Here is a 24,887-nt window from a genome sequence, read left to right as displayed (position 1 = left end):
TAGCAAGGGCTGAATTATGTTATTTATCCCTTGTAAAGAAGTACCTTTCTGCTTAAGTTAAAATTAGATTAGCTATTTTTATCTTTATCACATTCTCTTGTTTGCCTTTGCATCACAGCAAACTGAAGAGCATCACCAGAATGCAAGGGCTACATAGACTATTCAGAGGCCATGATTACTGAAATGGTAGGAAGTAAATTTAATTGAGCACCACGTGAATAGGTGCAGCAGAAAAGTTAAAACATCTTCGAGTTGGCTTCAGCTCCTGGTAGAAATGTCCTCTGCTGCATATGTTGAGTGACTTCTGCTTAGCTTCAAGTTGAGAACAAGCTGGAAGCATTGTTATCAGATAGGAAACATGGTGTGATAGGCATCCTATAAAAGACATCCACCTTCCTGCATTTTTGACCTTATGTGTCTTTTGGTAACCTTTCCCTTTTTCTTAGCAATGAACCAAATCCCAAAGACTGTTTTAAACCCACTGGAACTGAATAAAATTAATATTTCATGAGGGATCTATCTGAGGAAAGCCTGAAGAATTCGGTATTTTTCTACTTTTAATAATCAGCAGCACAGGATTATTCCCTGTAGCTATTCCAGAATCAATTAAATTAGAACTTAAGTAGTTTGCCACTGTGAAGTGGGAAGGGAAGGAGAAGAGGGAATGATAGTATCGTAGGTGTACTATCACGTAGGTGATAGTGTGAACATTAATAGGTAAGTAATTAGATAGTTGGTTGCTGGCTCACAGTTGTGTCTAAAAAAAGTGGTTAAGCGAGCTTAGTGCTATATACATCCAGTCTTGTAATTTATTTACAATCCAATATAATTAAGTAAACCATGGTTAAGGGATCATGAGTAAGTATGTCATGCAAATGCAACTCGGGACAGATAACTAGAATACAATATTTTACCGTCTTCATTCTAATGAAAAGTGCTTGAACATTCAAGCTTACACACTGATGCCTGAACTTGAACCAACTTAAAAAAAGATGGTTTTCTTTAAAAAATACTGATTTCCTTTAGTTCAACATGCGTTAGTTTTGTTGATTATGTGAACTGAAAATTCCTGGATTTAACTACATAATAGTATGAGGTTACACTAAGCAAAAAGAATTTCTCACTGTCTAATCTGTCTTCAGATTAATCTGAAGTTTTATCTTTCCACTATTTACTGTCAAATAGTTAAAAAAATACTGTCAGTTGGCTTGATGTAACTTGGGGAGAGATACACCAAAAGAGGTCATAGAACACAAGGGGGCTAGATGGTCCAAATATCATCATCATCACCATCATCCTAGCCATTGTTTATCCACTCTTCTGCATGTTTCCAACCAATACAGTCTTGTGCTTTCCTTTGTCAGTTGGGTTCGCAATACTTGCTGTTGTCGTTGCTCCATCTTGTTTTAGGTCTCTTTTGTGGATGCTTTTTATCAAGTGGGATCCATTCTATGATTGTCTTAGTTAACTTGCTACCAGCATTTCTTGCTATGTGACCAGCCCATTTCCATTTCAATTCTTTTATTCTTTCAATGGCATCATATATTTTCATTTGTTCTCTAATCCACGTGTAGGTCTTTCTGTCTTATCTTGCAATGCCAAGTATGTATCTTTCCATGGCTCTTTGCGCCGCTCGTAGCTTTTGTATTGACTGTGAGGTTAGTCCATGTTTTTGCTGGCATATGTTAGAACAGGTAGCACACACTGATCAGAAACATTTCCCTTGATGCATAGGGGGACGTTGTTCTTGAAAATTACACTTAGCTTGCCAAATGCCTGCCAACCCCATTTAACACACCATTCAATTTCCTTTTTTGTATCACCTTCCATTGAGATCCATTGGCCAAGGATATGTAGTAGTCTACTATGTCTAGTTCTTCTCCAGATATATATTTTTCTTTCTTTGGTGAATTTATTAAACATAACCTGGCTCTTTTTCAGGTTTATTTTTAAGCCAAATGGTTCTCCTGCTTTGTGCAGCTCTTGTATGTGTCTTTGTAGCTCTTCTGAGTCTTATGAGAAGAGAACAATATTATCTGCAAATCTTAAGTGGTTTAAATAGGCTCCATTGATTTTTATTCCATCTTTTGCCTAGTTTAGTTTGCGAAATACTTCTTCAAGGCAGGTTGAGAAAAGAATAGGGTTTTTTTTCTTGGACAGCTCCAAATAAAAACTTGCAAAAACTCACAGAACAAACCATTTTCCTATAAATCTATGTATTTGATGGGACTGGTTTCAAAAACTCTGTGTGTGAAGTTATACATGCAAGTACAAAAGGATGCTTTTCAATATCAGAACTAAGATATAAATCTCCAGTCTACCACTGGACGGTAACAGAGGTTAGTTGAAATTGGTTTAAAAGTTTGACAAATAAATACAATTCATGAGAGGAAACAATGTATAAAAGGAATAGAGATCTGTGATTTTTAAGGATTTTATGAATTTTCACCCTTTTAAATTCTAGTGATTTAACAAAAAAGTAATTGTCATTCCTGTCTATGTATTTTACTTGTATTAATACTATTGGTTTTTTAAAAAATATGCTATCAGGTGTGTGTGTGTATATATATATTAAAAAATCAGACTATATAACATATTTAGGTTGCAAATCCCAGATCTTGTTTATTTATAAAGCAATAAATATTCAAAGAAGCATAATAAATTGCACGGGCATGTGTAAACAAACTGTACATTATAACTGAACCTAGTTCAGCAAGGATTACTGGGAAAAAAATACTTCAAGAAGCACATCATCCTGAGTGGGTAATTTGTAGCAAAAGGTATGGGAAGATGCTTAGAAACACTTGCGGTGGACAATAGATGGACCAGCCTCATCATACTCCTGTTTGCTGATCCACATCTGTTGGAAGGTTGAAAGAGATGCCAAGATGGAGCCTCCAATCCAGACAGAGTACTTTCGCTCAGGGGGGGCAATGATCTAAATGGAGAAAATAAACAAGATTTCAGAAGGAGCTACATCAATCTAGGTTTCTAAGCAACATAACTTTGTTGAATTTGTTTCTAATAACACTTCTTAACAGTGAGACATCAGTGCATAAATTGTACTAAATTCTACAACTGAATTCTGACCTGGGTAGAATTATGAAACCCTTGGTGAAGAAAGAGTATATCTTGCTTACTTGAGCTGGCAAAGCAATATAGGGGGTATATTTTTAGTTATTGTTGTTTATTATCAAGTGGACTATTAGGACTTTTTTTTAGGAAGTGGAAAGAGAAAAATCTTCCTTTCCAATAAATACATTCTTTAAACTTGAAAGTTTTGTCCATTCTAAGGCTGTGGAGAAGAGCATTGCTCAGTAAAACAATTCTAATTCTAGAGAAGCACTGGCTGTAGATTTTATTGAACCTTTAGTTAGGACTCTCATAAAGTTACTTTTATCTCTTCAAGAGCACACTTTCCAGGGACTTGGAAGTTTGGTATATGAAACAAATTGTCACACCTTAATTTTCATTGTGCTGGGAGCCAAAGCAGTGATTTCTTTCTGCATTCGATCAGCAATGCCAGGGTACATGGTAGTACCACCAGAGAGTACATTGTTGGCATACAGATCTTTACGGATGTCAATATCACACTTCATTATGCTGTTATAGGTAGTTTCATGAATGCCAGCAGATTCCATACCTTGGAAAGAAATGAATATTGATAGGCTATTGACCAATGAAGTATAGAGGAATCACAACATTTTTGAGCATTATTAATAGCAGAAGGCTATACAAAAAAAATGTAAAAATAAAAAAGCATTTATCAAATAAGAATTTTCTACAAAAATAGAAGGCAGAATTAATACATTAGGCATGAGCAGGCCACACACATATAGCCATATGGAATTCCTGGAGTCAGTGGTTATAGATGCCCCCTTTTTTTGCAATTGCAGAAAAGTGACTGCATATTTTTACCACTTGAAAGCTGGATGCACATGTAAGTCTTAAGAAGGCATGCCACTATTAAGAGACAAAAATTTTTCCCAAAGTCTCCTTAAAAACCCAGCCTTGTCTGCATATGTTGTAAGGCATCATCTACTTTGCAGCCCTCACTCTTCCACAAAATATATTACGCAACCTTTGAATCCAAAAAGGTTGGGAATTAACTCCTTTTCTTAAACCACACCTGATCTAAGTTCAAGTAAGTTTGGAAGGAAGGATTTTGTTTTGCTTTTGTTGTGACAAAAAATGTAGATCAGAGATTTTCACATAGAGCCAGTTATTTATACAAGAAATTTATACAAGATAATTTTTGCTATCTGTTTTTCTATTTTACGTATTGCATCATTTGATGCACCTATCTCTGCTGTATGGAGCAAAAGTCAAGATTGTATTTAGGAAGGCAAAAAATGAAGGTATGAACAGAAGCTTAGCAGTGAGCATAAGAAAAATGTACACCAGAAATACAAATTCAAGGGTTTCATTCCAATGTATTAGTTGACAGGTGGCATCTTAAAGTGAACTGAAATTAGATCCATAACAAGGCAACAGCTGATGAACAACTGCTCCTAAATCCACAAGGCTTGTATTAGAAAGATTTGATGCATCATCAGTTGCAAAGAATATGAATCTACGCTTTTTTTAAAAAAAAACTCTGGGCCATTAAGTGATCGCAGGATACAAGTCCTAGGGACTGCTCCAATATATTTTTTCCATTTTACCCGATTTTATATAAATTGACCCTCTAAAATGTGCAATTAAACACGCTGAAATCAAAATAAACCAAAAATGAAAAAAATACACATATCCAAGCCATAATGCCGTGTTAATAAAACCATATTTTTTAAGGATATTCAGCTTCACTTTGAGATTGGTAACATAATGGATCTGACACAGTAAAACTGCCATTCTCATCTCCCACCCGTAAGATTAGCCAAAATGGGTCCACATGTTTCCTCCAAACGTTGGAAATGTAAATTGGCAAAAGGGACATCCTATCATATGTGGTGGGAGTGCCCACAAGCCCGTGACTTTTGGAATAAGATTAAAAAATGGCTGGAAGAAATATTAAAGTTAGTGGTAGAGTTAAAATCAGAACTCTTTTTACTAGGCATAACCATGCAGAAATACAACAAAGGAGTGTTTTATTTGATGTTGCACATTCTCACGGCTGCTAGATTGGTGTATGCTCAAAACTGGAGGAATAAAGGAATTTTAACAGAAGAAGAGATTATATATAAAATTTTATCGTGTGCTGAAATGGATAGGGACAGGCTCACAATGGAAATGAAGGATATGACAGAATCAGACTATTTCGAGATCTGGGACAAATTTTATCACTGGTGTGAATCAAGGAGACCTGCTCGGGTTTTAAATTAGTGTTAAGATAGAATTATATAACTGTATATATAACTGTATTGTATAGAAGAATATGTTTATATAGAGATTAAGAATTATGTATTAATTATATGTATTAAGAGGAACAAACTGTTAGGAATATTTATTTTGGAATGTCACGTTATGTCCATCCTTGTTTTTAACTGTATTATAAATAAAAAACTTTAAAAAATAAAAAAAAAATTTAAAAAAAGACTGCCATTCTAAATTCAACACTGTGGAGGGATAAAAAGATTTATTTATTTATTTATTTATTTATTTTATGAGACTTATATACCGCTTTAAGTGCAAGCACTCTCTAAACGGTGTACACCAGTAAGAAATGTGTATATATATATATATATATATATATATATATATATATATATATATATATATATATATATTTACATTGCCCCCAACAATCTGGGTCCTCATTTTACCTACCTCGGAAGGATGGAAGGCTGAGTCAACCTTGAGCCGGTGAGATTTGAACTGCTGACTTGCTGAACAGTCAGCTAAAGTGGCCTGCAGTACTGCACTCTAACTGCTGCGCCCTTTTAAGCACATTTATGCCAGGCTAGAATTCTTCTCTTGAATATAGTCAAGGTTAAACTACCAAACTGTATTTCAAAGGTATTTGTGCTTTTTAAATATACATTATATACCTTTATACCCAAAGAAGCATAACCATGTATGAAGTCATTTGTACCACAAAAGGAAAGGAATTTGTGCCTTTGGCAGACATTCCTGGCTTATGTATTCATTTATGATAACAGTCACACTGTATGTTGAAGTAGAGAGACGGCCAGAGATAAAGATGTGCTCAAGAATTATTATTTTTTTATTTTGCTGTTGAAGAGAATTCTCAAATCGTTGACTGAGTAATTTCAATGTAAGTAATTAAAATCAAAATGAGAGTTGTTATGTTTCTAACAAACTTATTTATTGGCATTGCTGCAATAATTCCACACAGGAGGCAAATGCATTCCAAAAATAGTAACTGAACATAGGATTTTTAAAAATTGTTTGGCTATATGGAATGGGAGCTCTTCAACAACAGCTGCTGGTGGCCAGTTTCACTGTTATATTGGTTTATGTTTCTTTGTTTTAAAAATTAGAAAGGTCAATCCTGTTCATCACATTTGCAAGATAGTTTTAAAATATTACAATGATAAAATGATGCCACCTGTGCCCAGAACAGATGTCTCTATTGCAGGTACAGAGATGCAGTGGGGTCCTGGAATCAGGGAAACGCCCTGAATTAATTGTAGTCAACAACAGTAGTCAAACATCCCTCCAACAGTGTGTATAATATAGGTAGATTGGGTACACAAGAGAAGATTCCTAATCAGCTGTACACTAACTCATGGACTTCTCTTCTTAGAAAGATTATCTTCTACTTTCTCATCCTTTTGTATACAAATATATAACCCGAGGCTGCAAAGCCACTTGTGGTTCTTTCCAGTGTGTTGAGTCCAACACCCATAGTTCCTCCAACAGTTATTTCAAAATATTTCTTAATGTTGTTATAGGAGAAAGTGGTTTAAAGAGTAGTTCTATGAGTTGCATTTGTTTCAATTTAATTTAATTTCTACCCTGTCTTTTGATTTATTGCAATATGGCCCCTAATAATAGTTTATTATGGTCAGCCAGCCAGCCAGCCAAGACCAAAGTAACTTCAAGCTAAAATTTCCATGTAAAAGAATTCCTTACCAATAAATGATGGCTGGAAGAGGGTTTCTGGACAGCGGAAACGCTCATTCCCAATTGTGATGACCTGTCCATCAGGCAACTCATAACTTTTCTCTAGTGAAGAAGAGGAGGCTGCTGTAGCCATTTCATTCTCAAAGTCCAGAGCAACATAGCATAATTTCTCCTTAATGTCACGGACAATTTCACGTTCAGCTGTAAAGACAAAACCAAAAATGCTTAGAACAGTGGTTCTCAACCTGTGGGTCGGGACCCCATTTGGGGTCGAACGACCATTTCACGGGGGTCACCAAACAACGCAATCCGGCATTTTTTCCCCTTTTCCTTAGCTGTGCTACTCCCTTTTATTCTATTGGCTTTTGAAAGCCAATAGAATAGACTCTCTTGAATAGAGTCTAATTCTATTGGCTTTCAAAAGCCAATAGGAATTGTCCAGGCTGTCTCTGCCCTGCTAAGCCTGCCAAAAGTCCCATTCTGCAAACGGTGCTGCACTAGTTGAGTAGTCCTTGACTTACAACCGGTTGAGTAGTCCTCGACTTACGACCGGTTGGAGTCGCGGCATTAAAAAGGTTGAGAACCACTGGCTTAGAAAGAAGGAAAAGACGAAGGCTAAGGAAAAGGCAAGCAAAACTGAGGTTAAAAATCCTCTCCCCATAGTTCAGTTTGGTCATTAGTCTTTCAATATATCCTCAGGATATATTTTTTTTCAAGATGCTTAGAAGTTGGATCAGATACAAGGGTTTCACCATAACTGATGACAAGGAAAAAAATTATGGAGAAATAGAGATTATGCAGAAGCAAATAGAAAGTATAGGAACAGAATTTAAGAGGAGAAAAGTACAGTGTGGTGGCTCCAGCTATAGAAAATATTTAAATAATTCCACTGTATTTATTTATGTGACTTAATTTAATGATTAATCTTATGGGGCATTGTTAAGCATCAAATAATGAAATGTGCCAATAGAGAATGTAAAGGGAGTTTTTTTAAAAAAAAATCAAGCAGGATCATATTTGTATGGACACACACAAAAATATATTTGAGTTATAAGTTATATGTTAGACTATATTTAATTAAAATAGATACAATTAAATCAATGAGATTAGAACCAATAGTGTATGGTAGGATAACATTAAACTTTACGTAGATTTTAAAAACAATAATGTTAAAAGTGACTTAATAAGAATATGCAATAGTTATAAACTTAGGCTGTGTCCTAAAATATCTTTAATGGTTTCTTTTATATAAAAAAGAAACAGCAGACAGAGAGAAATGGTAAATGTAGGAAAACGGAAAAGTTAAAAGAGAACAATGGACTACAGAATAATTTATTTTTAATGGTTTCATATGCATTAATAAAAATATTTAACATAGATAGAAGGGCAACTGGAATTGAACAATGTAAGACAGAATTTGAAATCGAATTGTGTAAAAATAATGAACATGAGATTACTAAAATGTATAAACTTTTATTGAGTATGAAATGGAAGAAGTATACGTTAAAAAGTGAAATATCAAATGACTTAATAATTTTGGTTATAATATAGAGATGAATAAATGGGAAAAATGTGGTTAAAAGGATTAAAATTCACATTGTGGTATAACTTAAGAGAGCATTTCTACTCAAATAAAATATCCAATAAAAATTATATTTAAAAAAAATGAGGATAGAATCAGTCATGATGAACTAGTTTCAACAGTTATGCTTTAAATATGACTGAATCTAGATCCCACACAACTTTTTAATTTGATACGACACTGAAAATTCTACTGCTGAGCCTATGTGTATACTCAACTATATAAATACATATTAACAATAACTTTTTGAATTCCCTTTTCAGATGCAAAAACGTTAGTCAAAGTAAATTTGAACTGTAATTACCTGTTGTTACAAAGGAATAGCCACGTTCTGTCAGAATCTTCATGAGGTAGTCAGTCAGGTCCCTGCCAGCCAAATCCAGACGCATAATAGCATGTGGAAGAGCATAACCTTCATAGATAGGGACATTGTGTGTGACTCCATCCCCTGAATCAAGGACAATACCTGTAAAACAGAAATGCCCAAGTTGTTATAATGTCAGCATTTTAAAAAAATGTTCTTGCACATGTCATACAATCTCTCCAGATGCAGGTTAGGTGAACAGAACAGAAAAAAATCAATACACAATGAGAATGTGCAATTAAAGTCTGATGTGACAGATAAGCATGAAACATAATCTTCCTCAGTAATTCTTAGTGTCTTACAAGTTGAAATGCCAAAGGGAATATTTTCTTAACATCAGCCAACTGTAGACCTTAATTCTTTCTTGAACCAAGTTTGAATTAAAATGGCTTCACTGGATTATAGTCTTCCCATAGTAATTTGATGATGTCGCATTTTAATAAACAAAGAACTTAGCAGAACAGTGTGTTTGTGTCATTCAGCTGAATCTGAACTAGTTATTTCTAATACGGGGATACACTCTTAAATTTGTCTTATTATAGATGACAATTCTCCTTAAGTTCCCATGTTTTATGCACACAGATCCTTGAGATATATTCAGCATTGGTACTTTTTTCATGGTCTCACCACATCATCATGCAATATCTTAATGTCTAGTATCACAAAAGTGGAACCAATTGCTTAAATCCCTCCTACTAGGGCATTCGCTTTGATCTCAGCTGAATCTATTAGACTATTTAACTGACATATATGATAAGAAGATGGGACAATGGCAGTCACAGGAGATCATCAAGGGCATTTGAGTACATTTATTGGCAGCATCTGTTAAACTTGGTTTATCTTTTAAAGCTAAGCAGGATCAGACTGGTTAGTGATAGCTGGGAGACCACCATAAAGTTCTAACACTGTAGACTATGCTGGGAAGTAAAATCATCATCATCAGAAATGAAGCAATAACAAATAATGTCCATGCTATTGTTATTAAGAACATATCCATCAAAAGCTAAGCTCAGTTTGAGGGAAACTTTGTCTTTTGACTGAGCTCAACAATGGTTTAACTATAAAATTTTCAAAGACATTCCTAACACTAATTAGCCCAACATATTGGCAGTCTCCAATAAGTTATAAGGCAGAGGTCCCCAATCTTTTGGGCGCCAGGAACTGGTTACATGGAAAGGTTTTTCCATGGACCGGAGGGTGTGTGGTTTTGTGTGCTGCCTGCATCCCATGGATGGGGTTTTGCTTGTTTGTGCAGCCCGGTTGCTGGCGTGCCGTGGGCCGATACCAGTCCACAGATTGGGGTTTGGGGACCCCTGTTATAAGGCACCCTTCCTTAACCTGATTTAAACTTGAGAGCATTTAAACTCTCAGAATTCTCCAGCCACCATAGCTTTTTGGTGAGAATTCTGATTTGGAAATTCACACATCTACGAGGGACCTAGGCAGGAAGAGCTGCTATGAGATCCAAATAGCATGAGATCATATAGGATCAATAACTACTTCAGATGCTACCTTAATATATGGAGAGTAATTAATATGGGTGTTTGAAATATGGTAAACCAGTGGTTTTTCCATCTTTTCAAGATGAGGAGGGATAGGAGTGTGATATTTTTTATTTTAGATGCTGAGCACAGAAATAGGAAATACTATTTTTCGAAACTGTAGAAAAGTAGCAGAGAAGTGGACTTGTATCTATTATAGCTTTATATGAAAATACCTGCTATGTGCAATAATTGCCCATGTTATACATAGCACAACTGCACTTCTGGTTCAGTGAAGTGGACCACATTGCCCTTCCTTTCATGTGTAAATTACAATTACAATTTCTACTTAATGCTGTTCTGTAAGCAAGCAGTGTTCATTAAAGGATTATGCTTTTCCTCTTAAGATAATTTTTAAATATGAATATATTTGAGCTGCCATTATGGTGATTATCTGTTGTAGTATTCAGACATCAGTTTCTCAAAAGTGAAGGATGGGGGCATTCTCTCTAAATCAATATGATATTAAGTCACTGTAATCATTATAATGTCCAAGGAATTTGCAGGAAATGAAGAAATGCTAATTATTTGAGGCAATTAAACTTTCAAGAGTTGTATCATTTCATTGGTTGGTACTATTTTTTAAAAATTAAATAGTACCACCGTTCATAATCAGCTGCGAGAATGCTGAAATCTGAGATTTTACATTTTTGTTTTGAATTTAATTCTGCATTATACAAGTGTCATTTGCAACGTTGACCCCCACAGGCATTTTTCTAATCCATCCATTAAATGAAGAAATATGGTTTCCTTCATGAAATGAATTGAAATTCTGTCCATTAGGGAAAGCTGCCTCAAATAATGAAATGAACTGGTTTTGCACCTCAGAGACAGTGCTACTTAAGGGCTACAATTGAGCCCAAAATTTATGTTGCTAGGTGAGACATTTAAATGAGTTTTGCCTCATTTTATAATCTTTCTTGCCATGGCTGTTAAGGGAATTACTTTTTTTAAAGTTAGTAACATGATTGTTAAGTGACTCTGGCTTCACCATTGACAATGCTTGTCAGGTCACAAAAGACGGTCACATGATCCTTGGACATTGCAACGGTCATAAATATGAGTCAGTTGCCAAGCATCTGAATTTTGATCACATGACTATGGGGATGCAGTTGTAAGTGTGAAAAAAGGTCATAAGTCACTTTTTTCAATGCCACTGTAACTTCAAATGGTCACTAAACAAAATGTTGTAAGTCGAGGACGTGTATATTAGGCAACCTGATGCCTTTTGGTGGCTTTTGAATTCAATTTATCAGCTCCATCCCAAATGGCCAATACTAAAGGATTTGTAGTTGTAGTTTGAAAAAAGAAAGAGAAGGGAGACCAGCATGTTGTCTAGTCCTAATTTAAGTATTTACTGGGTCAGTGCTCAAGGGAAGAATCTGCTGAGGAAAACAATTTATTTTTTTACCTGTAGTACGTCCAGAAGCATAGAGGGAGAGAACAGCTTGGATTGCCACATACATGGCAGGCACGTTGAAGGTCTCAAACATAATTTGGGTCATCTTCTCACGATTGGCTTTGGGATTCAGAGGAGCTTCTGTGAGCAGGGTGGGATGTTCTTCAGGGGCAACACGCAGTTCATTATAGAAAGTATGGTGCCAGATTTTTTCCATGTCATCCCAATTAGTAATTATTCCATGTTCAATGGGGTATTTCAAAGTCAGAATACCTCTCTTGCTCTGTGCTTCATCACCCACATAAGAGTCTTTCTGGCCCATACCAACCATAACACCCTAAAGGCAGAAGGGACATGAAAAACAATGCCATGGATTCAGAAACCTGATACCACCATTTCTTCACCAAACACCCTCCGTGTGTGTTTACACTTCAGTAATAACTCCTCACCAGTGTAGCTGTTGAATTCTAATACATCTATGGGTATGAAGCTGGGAAATTGTAAACACACAGCATGAAACCACTGACATCTGTATGTAGGTCCTTGAATCTAATGTACATATAAATGTTTCATTCTTTTGGTTGCCAATTAAAGATATGTAGCATGAGGGTAAAGTAACACTATGAGGTATAATTTGGTAGATTTTTTTCTTAATCTCTCAAACACAAAAAGCAAACCTCTGCACTTCCAAACCAGTGATGGTCAGCATTCCTTCTTTCACTCAAAATCCGATCCCTGCAGCACTTACTAGTAATTTATTCAGTCTGCAACCTTCAGAAATATTTCCACACCACCCCCTTAACCCATTGATTTTGGCAAATGGGTTTTACAGACTCAGCAGTGCAGACTCACTTCTAAATCCTGAAATTGTATTCACTAACTTTGAAGTCTGTGAGATTTTTTGATTTAGCCCTTATAAAGGCATTGCTCCTATATAAAATTTGTATTTTTCCTTTATGTGAACTGGGTGCAGTTATTAGCATGTATTCTTACATTACATTTTCAATAAGGAAAAAAATGCCCTGGGTTAAATTTGCACATTATTTCAATTTCTGCTACAAAAATGAATGTGTAGCATTGCAAGAGATTCTGAAGCCTATTTATATGACCAAATAGCCTGAAGCTAAACACTCTTTTCCAAAAAAAGAAAAGAAAAATACCAATTACAATATTGTCATAATAAAAAAAATTAAAAAGAGTTTAAGGAATGCAAGATTGTGTTTTTTTAGAGAGGATTAGCATTTGCTGCAAACTAGTGAAGTTCACATGTTTATGATTTTGAGAAAAGATGGGAAGGGAAAAAGAAATGCAGCAAAAATGCTATGGAACAAGGGAAGAAAGATGCAACAGATTGAAAAAGAGAAAGGTGAGGATAGGAGATTGCCCATGTGTGCTCCAAGGAGACTATAGGACAGTGCTTTCCTGTGGACTTCAGCACTGAGCACTGAGAAATGATGGGATTAGTCATCTTGTTTGCAACCATGGCAGAAACTTTCAAAGGACACTAAGGTCACAAACCTCATTTTCTAATCACATTTGGAAATTGCTCGTTAAGTAGTGCTAAGTTATTAGAGACCTTCAGATCTACAAGTTTGAAAACCCTTTGTAAATCCGCCTTCAATTCTGAATGAAAGAAAATCTTAACCATAAGTTTAAGAATTTAAAGAATCTGAAATAAACAGTATCTTAGAAAGTTTTAAATGGACTAAAGGTCCAGATAAAATTGGAATATCGAAATTTCTACAATAAGCTTTTGGAATTAATAATAAAGTACAATCAGCTTTTCATGGGAAATAGATCCAGTTTATTTTTACAAGACATAACAGATAAATAATTTTAATAAGATTATAGATAAAAATCTTATTGCAAGATGGTGCAATAAAAATATCAGAGACTTCTGAAGAATAGAATCAGAAAATAATAGCCACAATATCAACAATGTCAGTAATGATCTCTGCTTCTATAAATAATGTTCAAAAATGTTATTGAAGAAATATTGCAACAGGTTTTTTCTGACAAAATAGAAATGGTATTTCAAGAGGATTTACAACTGAGAGGCCAAGAAAATGATTTAGAAAAGGATGTTTAACTGGCTCTACAAAATAAATTGGCTAAGGTTTCAAATTTAAAAGGGAAATTTAAAAAGGACAAATGTGGATAATTTTACTCTCCTGGATTTACAGAAGAGCTAAAATCTTGATGAACTCTGTGGAATAGCAGAAATGAATCAAAATCAAATCCTATAACAATATTTGGATGAACTAACAATTAAGACTGTTAAAAATAAAAGGAATGTAAAGTTGCTTTATTTGATCAATATTAAAATATGATATGTTGTTACTTCTGGCTACACTTTATTGACTTTCTATGACCCAAGGACTAAAAACATTATCCTTTATTGAGTTATTTATAGAGAAGAGGTGGGATATGGGATAAACAGATACATGTAACTTTAGAGGCTGTGAAGAGTTACTAAATTTGTTTATACTTCTTGAAGGCTAAAAGTAACTTCTTTAGATATTTTTCTCTTTATTATGCTCTTATTTTTCTTTCATCTTATCTTTTTGCATTTTTATTCCTTTTTCTTATTGTTTTAAGTTTAGCTTGGAGTGGATTTTACTATTGTAATCAACATTCTTAATAAATTAATAATAAAATAAAACAATAAAAATTAAGAATAGTAGATAGACACACAGATATTGAAAGAAATTGAAGGTACAATGAAATCTGTGTTGGGCTGAGAAATCAAAATATTTACTGGGGCCAAGTATGATTTAAAGAAGCAAAGTGGGAATGGATGCTGGGTTGGGGGAAGGAGGAAGACAAGAAATACTGTACATTGTATGGTGCTTGGACCATACCCTTGAATCACAGTGTTTAAAACACCTGGGCCAACTATTCCCCTTTTGCTATGCCTGGAAGCGCCCAGAGAGCGTTACCTGGTGCCTAGGGCGGCCTACAATGGAAGGGAAGACGGCTCGGGGGGCATCATCTCCCGCGAAGCCCGCTTTTACCAAACCTGAGCCATTGTCGCACACCAGCGCGGTGGTCTCTTCGTCGTCACACATCTCGGAAAGGAAAGCTGGAGCTGCAAAATACAAAAGCAGCGAAGATTCATCATCGCTGGTGGCACGGTTGAAGGGGGCTCCGCCTACCGGCCAGACTCACCGAAGTTGGGTAAATTCTCCCTCCCCCCCCCCCCGCAATCTCTCTAGAAACCCTTTCCCCTAAGCCCGAACCAGCAGTAAACGTACAAGTTGCTTCGGCACAAAGATGTTCAGGCAACGCGGGATTAGAGGCTGTTTTCCCTGCCACGGCGCGCACTTAACAAGGATGAGCCGGGAAGTCCCACCCCACTTTGGCTACGCATCCTCAATTCGCCCGTTCGAGCGGCTGCACGTGGATCTTGTTACTGTACGGACTCTCCAGACGCGCCCCCGGACGATTTTCGCTCCGGCTGCTGCAAGTCCAAGAAGCCTTCAGCGGCGCGTTCGACCCGTCGCTTCAGCAACCGCTTTGCTGGATTGTCTAAAACCCACTCGAAGTCGCCGCCAGTTACTGGTGTGTCGGTAGCAGAAACCCCGGGCTGTGAAAGAAGTTTCCCCGTTGAACGTCCCCACCCGCAGCCCAAATCTTTCCTTCATACTTAGAAGGCACAAAGGAATCTGGGTTGTGCCTTCCTACTTTGGTAGAGTCAGAATGCAGAAAATACCTTCCGCATTTTTTGGGGGGGGGGGAGACTTTATGTTTCTTCGGACTTTTATTTCCCATAACAAAGGGCAAATACAGTAGGAAAACTTGGCAAATTTAGCGCCGCTCAGCGCAGAAACCGGGAGGAAAAAGTCCTCGCTAAGGTGCAGGCAGCTCTTTCGCTTCATTAGAGCGCAAAGAAATGGCGGGAAACCGCGGGACGGACGGACGGACGCTACTTTCTAACCCTACAAAACTTCGGGCGCCGGGATCTTCTAAAATGCAGCCCATGTGGCCGCTATCTCTTCCCGAACCCTTTGGATGGAAATCCCGATCCAACCGAAATGTGCGACAGGATTGTGGAGAGCTGAGGGTTTCGTTCCTCTAGCGGTCGCACCCTGAGTGCTTCCCGTGGTAGGGCAGCCTCCTTGCAACCGTTCCCATGATGGGCCCGATTTGCAACGCTCTCTTCTTCCCCTCCCCCCCCCCATATTCCGGTCATTCCTCACATGCTTCTCGCGCCGATGAGTAGAAGCGGGGATGGTCAGCTGCGTTGTTATTACTCACCGGCTCAACACTCTCTGCGCGGGGGTTGTGAAGCGCCAGCTGGGTCTTGCTCGAGGGAAGCGCCACCCATTTAGACCCGGCGGAGTGGCGTTGTCGCTCTCGGGCTCCGGAGGGACTAGCTAGGCACCTTGTCCTTATTTGGTCGGCTTCACGCCATCGAGTAGCCGTGAGGCCATTAATGGAGTAGGGAAGGTAAAAAGTCACAGCCGTCCGAAACACTCGGGGCTCCACAGCCCTTGTAAGGAAAGCGAAGGGGTTGCATTCAGCCGGCAAAGGGGATGGCCAAATAGGGCGCCCTGTTAAGACGGGGATTGGGATGTGGAAAGGTCGGGGGGGGGGGTTTGTCAAATCTTGCCATCTCACTTCTGGAGACAAGTTAAAAACTGTGTGTGAGTAAATGAAGGGAAGTCTGGAACTGACTTTTTCCGCCCATCATGGTAGTTTAAAGAATCTCAAATCTATAGCAAGATCAATGCATTAAGCTCTAGCTGCCACAACGTCTGGCATGTGTCACCCTAGAGTAGCCAAGAAGCAACTGGACCATCCAAATCTAACATTTCATGGATGGACCCATGAAATATATACACTTGCTGATGTCTGTTTTAAAATCTTGTTACTTTCATTGTCCTTCAGTCCTGCCACACCTCAGCAGTTGGTTAATTCTCCATTCCTAACTGTTCTGTGTGAAGAAACTTTATTAAAATTAAATAGACTTGTTTATGTTCAATGTGGCTGGGATGCTGCTGCTGCTGATAAGCAAAATTCTTAACATTACATCTTGTGCAATTAACCCATTAAGTATTTTCCACAGCCTAAATAACCAGAAAAATGTTGAGGAATGCCCAAGGGTTAGTTATATTATACCAGTGGTTCTCAACCTTTTTAATGCCGCGACCCCCAACCGGTTATAAGTTGAGGACTATTCAACCAGTCGTAAGTCGAGAACTACTCAACTGGTGCAGCACCGTTTGCAGAATGGGACTTTTGGCGGGCTCAGCAGGGCAGAGACAGCCTGGACAATTCCTATTGGCTTTTGAAAGCCAAAAGAATTAGACTCTATTCAAGAGAGTCTATTCTATTGGCTTTCAAAAGCCAATAGACTAAAAGGGAGTAGCACAGCTACGGAAAAGGGGGAAAAATGGTGGACTGCATTGTTTGGCGACCCCCATGAAATGGTCGTTCGACCCCAAATGGGGTCCCGACCCACAGGTTGAGAACCACTGCATTATACTGTATCAATGTATACCTCTTTTCCTGGTGGTGAAGAGTGGCTCTCCAGCTGTGGTTCCTTACAAAGGTTAGTATCTGTGGAAGAAAAAGATTGGAGGCAAATGGTATTTCTGTGGTACTCAGTTTATTTGCCTGCATGCACAAGAATATGAGATGATCCAGATGGATCTGTACAGAGCTGGCTGGCAAACTGTACTCAATGAGTAGTCCTCAGCAGCACTACATCCACATGGAGAGAAGTAAGCAGTGGGGTACCACAAGGCCCAGTACTCTTCAATATCTTCATAAATGACTTCGATGAAGGAATTGAAGGGGAACTCATCAAATTTGCAGATGACACCAACTGACAGGAGTAGCCAACACCCAAAAGGACAAGCTCAGGATTCAAAAAGATCTTGACAAACTTGAACAATGGGCCCTATCCAACAAAATGAGTTTCAGTGTAGAGAAAAGCAAAGTTTTACATTTAGGCAGGAAAAATCAAAGGTACAAGTACAGATTGGGCGAGACCTGGCTCAAAAACAGTAACTGTGAGAAGGGACCTTGGAGTCCTAGTGGATGTTTACTAGACTATGAGCCAGCAGGGTGCAGTAGCAACCAAAAAAGCTAATACAATCCTGGGTTGTATAAACAGAGGGATAGAATCACTCAAAGTACTAGTACCGCTTTATAAAACCCTAGTAAGACTACACCTGGAATACTGCAGCCAATTTTGGTCACTATATTACAAAGAAGATGTTGAGAGTTTGGAAAAAATTCAGAGAAGAGCAACTAAGACAGGTGTCAAACTGCCGGCCCGTGGGCCAATGCGTCACGTGGAAGCCACGCCTACTCCATTGCCGGCAATGGCAAAACTGGCCCAATACGTTGCACGACATCATGTGACGTCGCAAGTTTGACATGCCTGAACTAAGATGATCAAAGCCCTGTAGACTAAAACATACGAAGAACGGCTGCGGGACTTGGGTTTGGCTAGTCTAAAGAAAAGAAGAAATCAGGGAGACATGATAGCAGTATTCCGGTATCTGATAGCCTGCCAAAAGGAAGAGGGGGTCACGTTATTCACCAGAGCACCAGAGGATAGGACGAGAAACAATGGCTGGAAACTGAAGCAACCTAGAATTAAGGAGAAAATTCCTGACAGTGAGGACAATTAACCAGTGGAACAGCTTGCCTCCAGAAATTGTGGGCACTCCATCACTGGACATTTTTAAGAAGAGGCTAGACAGTCATCTATCTTGAGATGGTATAGGTTCTTCTGCTTGAGCAGGGGGCTGGACTTCCAAGGTCCCTTCCAGCTCTGTTCTATGTGCTGCTTGCCCAATTGATTTCTCAGAAACTCACAGCACCATAAAATGTATTGCAGAAAAAGCAAGTCATTTCTTTCCCCTTTCCTCATTTTTAATTCAGCTGCATGATCTGTGAGATGCAGGAAAATTAAAATTCACTTTGTATTAGTAGCCAATTATCAAACTGTTTCTTGGGTGACTGAAAATACAGTTTACTAGTCAGGGTCTAGGAGGCAAAAAAAAAAAAGAGGAATAGTGCAGAGTTCTTATGACCAACCTCCCATTGAATCTATGCAAAGGTCTACTTGTAATAGCATATAGTGTGCATCCTTAATCAGTAGAAATTCTATTCTAACGTTTTACTGCTATGATCATGATGGGTGTGTTTAGATTTAAATGACTTTCAAGAATTTGAAAAGCACAGGTGAGCTGTTTCCATTCCCATCTGTTCTGGTTTTGCATATGGGTGCTACTTTTCACTTCAGGATAATAGACATTCCTGACATTGTGACAATGACCAACCCAATGAAAATATTTTTCTGACATCACGCGCTGCCTATTTTAGCCAAACCTAGATACATATTTAGGAACTGGTGTAGAATCATGGTTTGACAGCTTCCCCAATCCACCAGATGTATTTGAACAACACCTTTCATCATCACAACCATTCGTTGGCTTTCTAGCAGGGCTTGTTGGGTAACAAGTACATCTTCAGAATATTACTAGGTTAGAATTATTGTCCAGAAGTTGTGTCCAACTTATTTTACTATGTTCATTATATGTTACAAGATGTATTGTTACAAGAAAATATTTGTAATTCGGGATTGAACTGTGGAGTCCTTGGTGTTCTCTGAGCTTGATCACAACCATGTTCAGAGAGCACCAAGGACTCCACACTTTGCTAAGTTCACTGAAATGATATTCTGAGTAGAATTGTATGTAAGAAATGTTCTAGAAGCTTTACATATGTACTATAAATAAGCAAAAACCACCATTCAGATGTTTTCTTTATGAACAATAGATAATAAACAAAAGAGGGCCGGGTTTTTCCAATCAACGTGCCCCTGACCTCTATGGATATTTTCAAAGCCTGAAAGGGTTATGCAGGTAAATGGTCCTTTCAGACTTTTACAGGTTTGCTTAAATTTACGATAATGAGAAGTGTAGTTTGAAACGAATAGCCCAGTAGCACAGTCCCATTCTCTCCAAGTCTTTATTGTACATATTGGAGAAAATTTGAAAGGTGCAATAACCTAAAGATGAGCACTTGTAGCCCATCATCTAATTTTATGTCATTGTTAGTCCATTTTCAGAAATGCTAACTAATTGATTCAAACCACTGGCAAAATCAATGCGGCCTGGCTTATTCTACAGAGGAAACAACAAAGGGGAGTTCAAAAAAGATAAAAAGGAATTCCAAAGACTGCCAGTTGGTTTTAGTTGTCTTCCCACCAAATTCTTACTTAAGTCCAACCCTCTATGTCATGTATCTCCTACATTTAAGTCTACAAGAACCTCCTGTGATTTTACAAACAAGCTTCTTCACTATTGCAGTAAGTAACACAGTCACTGACAAACAGGCAGCATATATATTTAATAAGTTATCATGGTGGATCACAGTCTTCCAGACTGGATCTGGCATTTTTATCCACCTTTTGAGTTCTTCCCAAGGACATGGAATAGATTGAGGTTGTTGTTTGAAGGTATTGTCTCAGGATGTAAGCTGTTGCAAGTTGCCTTTTGCAATTAACTGATAGTGAATTTGTCAATGCTGACAGTGTTCAGCTGGTGTTCCAAATGTTTGGGAATTGCTCCCAAAGCACCTACTACTGTTGGTACTATCTTTATTTTGTGATTTTTATCCACTTCTTTCTCTTCTATTCTGCTATCTCCAGGTACTCTAACATCCACTGTCCAGACTTTTTTTTTTGTCATTTTTATTGACATTTGTTAAATCTGGAGTGTTATGTGCTGGAGCTTGTCAATATGAATTTTTAAGTCCCAGAGCACTATAGCTTCATTTTTATTACTTTGTCTGTTTTATGGTCCCACCTGTACTTGCTTGCAGACAAATAATATTTTTTGCAGATACTCCAATGAACTATTGTTGTTCCTTTGTTTCTTGTAGCCAGCCCAGCCTTCTTGCAAAGACTAACTATATTCTCCACTGTTTCTTCAGCTTCTTTGCAGGGGTGGCATTTGCACTCTGTTGCTGTCTTCTCAATTCTTGCTTTCTGTGCAAGATTTTAAGGATTTTCCTGCTCTTAGCCATTGCCAGTTCTTGTTCTTACCTGCTTTGCCTGATAGGTTTTGTATGTGTGTGTGTGTGTTGGGCATGTAATACTTTGCTTGCCATGTCTATTTGTTTCTTGCTTTTCCTGTAAGCCAGATTGATCTCTAGGTAGTCAACAAGCCTTTGTGTATTGAAGTGTATTGACTTCAGTGCATATTCTTCACTGTCCTTCATTCTTCTTTCCAAATGTCATACTTGTAACATTTTACAGCCAGCCATCTATACTCCTTAGTAAGCAGAATCTGTCAATGTCACTGTATGGATGAAGGGCACGATTCATTGTAATTATTTTTTCTTGTCTTCTTATCCAGGGTTTCTAGTTCAGCTTCAGTCCAATACACTATTCCAGCTGTATCTAATGACTGGAATTGCCCTTGTGTTAATTGCCTCGATGACATTACTGTAGATTGTGAGACATTTTTGGACAAAAGATGACCATTTGGTAAACTGTAATAAGTAGCTCTTAGGTCATGGTATACAGTTTGTGCTGGGTGGAAATTATTAAATTATTAAAGCTGAAGTTGAAATCCAATGTATCCAACAGATGAATACAAATTGCATTCCTAGCGTCAGTGTTTGCAAACCATTTGCAATAGATTCACCAGCATGAAACTCATTTAAATAGAGGGGGGAAATCTCTATCATTAATGTAAATACATAGATTTGTGGTCATAAATTCCTAATACCTTTTCCCTAGTCAATCCTATAAGAGTAGTTAAATACACTGATTACTGATGCCAGGGAAAGCAACATGTGTTTCAACAGAATGCCTGGAATAGGGAAAAACTATATTGCATTAGATTAACTTTTTAAAAGTTTCTTCTTTTTGTATTTTAGTACTTATTTAATTAGTAATATAAACCAATTCTAACAAACTAAAATGCAAATAATTCTAATTATTATTCTATTAAAGAGGGGGAAATGAAGCATTTTTATAGGAAAACAATGATGGATTTTCCTACATTTGTCAGAGCAGTTTAGTAATTATTATTTTTCAGTTAAAAATAGACAAGACAAAAGAGGCAGATACTGAGTGGGTTTAACACTATGCAAAAAACATCAGATGGTCAATGCATACTCTGAAGGAATTTCATTGGTGTCCTTTAGAAGCAAGCTTTATAAATAATCATACGTGAGCTTATGTATACATAATATTTAGAATACAAATGTTATATTAGAAAAAGGAAAGTTTTGTTAATTGTATCTAATTAAAAAGTATATATCAAAACATCTTTGTGGGTTTTTTTTTTTTTTTGCTGTACTAGCATTTCAGAACTGAAAAGGAAATGCTATTATTTCTCTATCATCCTTCTTATCTGATAAAGCATAATTCATTGTTTCCATTTCCTATTGATCTATTTCTATCAATTAGAACAATCCAGTCTCAGAGATGATATAATATTAGTGCATTCTTTCTACATGCATATATTTTAAACTAAAACTTGAGAGTTTTAATTTGAATCCTTAATGTTTGAAAGGTTATTTTAATATCTGGGTAAAATATGCAGTTTGCCAGTTGTGCACCTTCACAAAAAGATTCCCCTGTTTCTCTATTAGGATAACATGTACCAGGAGTGAAACTCATGTGCAGGATACACAATAGTAGTTCCCAAACTATCTAAAGAAATACTTTCCAAACATCAAAATATTGGACATTTAACATGAACAACCTGCTGAATTATATGGAAAACATATCACAGTGTGGGAGAAGAGTACTGTTAATGCATTTTCCTATATTTCTACATTCAAATTTCTAACAGATTCAGTAAAACAATTGTACATTGATCATAGCTTTCATAGTGATATGTACATGCCTACATTGTTACAGACTGTCAGAATATAATTGCAAGAATAATTGAAACAGTATTACAATTAGAAAAAAAGTGGAGAAGAGAAGCTCTGTATCAAACCCTTTATAAAGTCTGTCAAAAATGTGACTCCACTACTTGTTCAACAATCAGCACTATGCTAAAGATTTCAGAATATTTCATATTTGGACTCTAGCAAAGTTGTTCTTATCTCCTGCTTTACTGTGGCTAAAAACACTGTTCTACTTTCCCAGACAATTCCCAGGAGTTACCATGTAATCTGCTTTTCTTGAAACGAGAGGATATTACAAATGGCTTACTGAGTCTATTTAATGATTTCTTCCTGTACAACAGAAGCAGACTGCCCACTCATGGCATCCCAAGCTGTCTGGTAGGAGTAAAACAGCCATGTGATAGTGTTTCCTTGCTGTTCCAGTGGGAAGAGCAGATCCCAGCTGCTCTTGCATTCCTAACTTGCTCCAAGTTTCTGCAGTAAGGGATCTGAAAGATTATTACAACTTCAAATAACCAATCCCATTTATGACAGAAGTCAGGAGTAGAAGCGGGCAGGACAGGGAGTTGTACAAGAAGTGATCAACAGAGAAACAGCACTTTGAGAGCGGGCAACTAAATTTCATTTTTGATGTGTGCCGTTGTGCCCGCAATAAAGGTTATCTTATCTTTTATCTTATCTAAACTGATTTCTCACATGTTTGTGGCAAATTATTGTTGGAACTGGCTCTCCCCTAGTTTAGATAACACTCTGGCACTGGTACAGCCATTTAAATCTAATGAATAAAGAATAGTAATGGGGATAACTTTATTTTGATTGAGTGCTGGATGTGGTGACATATAGTAATAGCCAGGGATTAATAATTTCTAGTCCTAGAACACCACATAACTCTAAACCTCCTTTTTGAAGTGCTCTGGGCCACAATGACTATAATACCCAAGAATCAATATGATTTTCTGTTATTTTGAGGCATGAAAACATGATGCATAGGTAAGTTGTAAGAAATGTAATATAGTTTTCATTTTTAAAAACAGTCACGTTTTAAAAAACCCAGCAACACTGGGAATAGGTAGAAATCTGAGCCCCATCCACAAATGTGGTACAGTCCTACACAGTCTGTCTTATTGGAAGTTATTGACACAAATATAAATGCTTATATATACAGGTGGTTTTATTAATGTGTATATATTGAAAACGTTACTTGGCTACATACAAAATCTTTTGTTGAAAGTTATGCAATATGTTGTGGTTAAGGCAACATTCCGGAGTTAGTGATGCTGAAGCTTTTTACTTGCAAGTCTTTGACTGTTAATACATTTTGATTGATTGATTTACTTGTAAATATCCTGATCAATGGTGATTAATCTTGATAGTTCAGTCTACTAGGGAATGTTTTGTTAATAAGCAGACAAATTATTAAGTATCAGAAGTTTCGGGATTGGAAAAATTGATAAATATTTGAGACTAAATTCCATGGCTAATATATACAGTTCTTCTGAGTTCTAAAGTGACAGATATCCATAAAGACAGCTATTTTATTAGTGAAGCCAAAGAGCCTCAGGAGTTACTAAAAGCAGATCTTCTGTTCCATGGCACACACAGGAAGGTTGTTAACATGCATATTCAAGCCAATTGATATGTCATATTTGTATTCTAGAGTGTGATGCAAGATGTTGTTTTTAAGGAATGCTTGTGGGTTTTTGCAGTTCTACGTGAACATAAAAGCACAAAACTAATGTGCTATCCATCATTTTGCCAGAATGGTATAGTAGTGAAGATACCAGGCTAGAAACTGGGAGACTGTGGATCTTAGTAGTGTCTTAGGCACAAAGTCAGCTGGTTGACCTTGAGCCAGTCACTTTTTCTCAGCCTGGGAAGGAGAGATCGACAAATCACTTCTGAAAAACCTTGCCAAGAAAACATCAGGGACCTGTCCAGGCAGTCTCTGAAAATTAGACATGACTGAACAGGGAGGGGGAAAAAATCCACAATTACAGAGTTCCACCTTCAAATACATGCAAGTGGTCATTGAGGTTCTACTGTATGTTTATTTTTACAGAGAAATATGTATACAAACATATAGAT

General features: G+C 37.2%; 1 protein-coding gene across 2 annotated transcripts; it reads right to left on the bottom strand.

Annotated features, from left to right (window-relative positions):
* Positions 1-2,596: 2,596 nt before the first annotated feature.
* On the bottom strand, positions 2,597-16,319 carry ACTC1 (actin alpha cardiac muscle 1). Of its 2 annotated transcripts, none has more exons than XM_039335926.1 (7): positions 16,170-16,319; positions 14,852-15,000; positions 11,925-12,249; positions 8,913-9,074; positions 7,036-7,227; positions 3,462-3,643; positions 2,597-2,938 (listed from the first exon to the last, which is right to left on the bottom strand). In XM_039335926.1, exons 2-7 carry the CDS (start codon positions 14,978-14,980, stop codon positions 2,795-2,797), a joined length of 1,134 nt encoding a protein of 377 aa, XP_039191860.1. In that variant the 5' UTR covers positions 14,981-15,000; positions 16,170-16,319; the 3' UTR covers positions 2,597-2,794. The 2 variants fall into 2 exon arrangements, with proteins under 2 accessions (XP_039191860.1, XP_039191870.1); XM_039335936.1 differs by lacking the exon at positions 16,170-16,319 and adding an exon at positions 15,167-15,486.
* Positions 16,320-24,887: the final 8,568 nt, after the last annotated feature.

Source organism: Crotalus tigris, unplaced genomic scaffold, assembly GCF_016545835.1.
Source record: "Crotalus tigris isolate CLP2741 ecotype Arizona unplaced genomic scaffold, ASM1654583v1 scf7180000017546.9332058, whole genome shotgun sequence".
Classification (NCBI taxonomy): domain Eukaryota; kingdom Metazoa; phylum Chordata; class Lepidosauria; order Squamata; family Viperidae; genus Crotalus; species Crotalus tigris.
The sequence above is the reverse complement of the archived record's forward strand: the minus strand, read 5'-3'. Positions and strand labels throughout refer to the sequence as shown.

Bases quoted from the DNA above. Each gene is read 5' to 3' on its own strand.
- ACTC1 (XM_039335926.1), bottom strand. From the start codon at position 14,980: ATGTGTGACGACGAAGAGACCACCGCGCTGGTGTGCGACAATGGCTCA. The intron at 9,075-11,924 runs GTAAAAAAATAA...TCTGTTTTACAG, and splicing joins TGCTTCTGGACGTACTACAG to GTATTGTCCTTGATTCAGGG. The intron at 3,644-7,035 runs GTAAGGAATTCT...TTTCTTTCCAAG, and splicing joins CTTCCAGCCATCATTTATTG to GTATGGAATCTGCTGGCATT.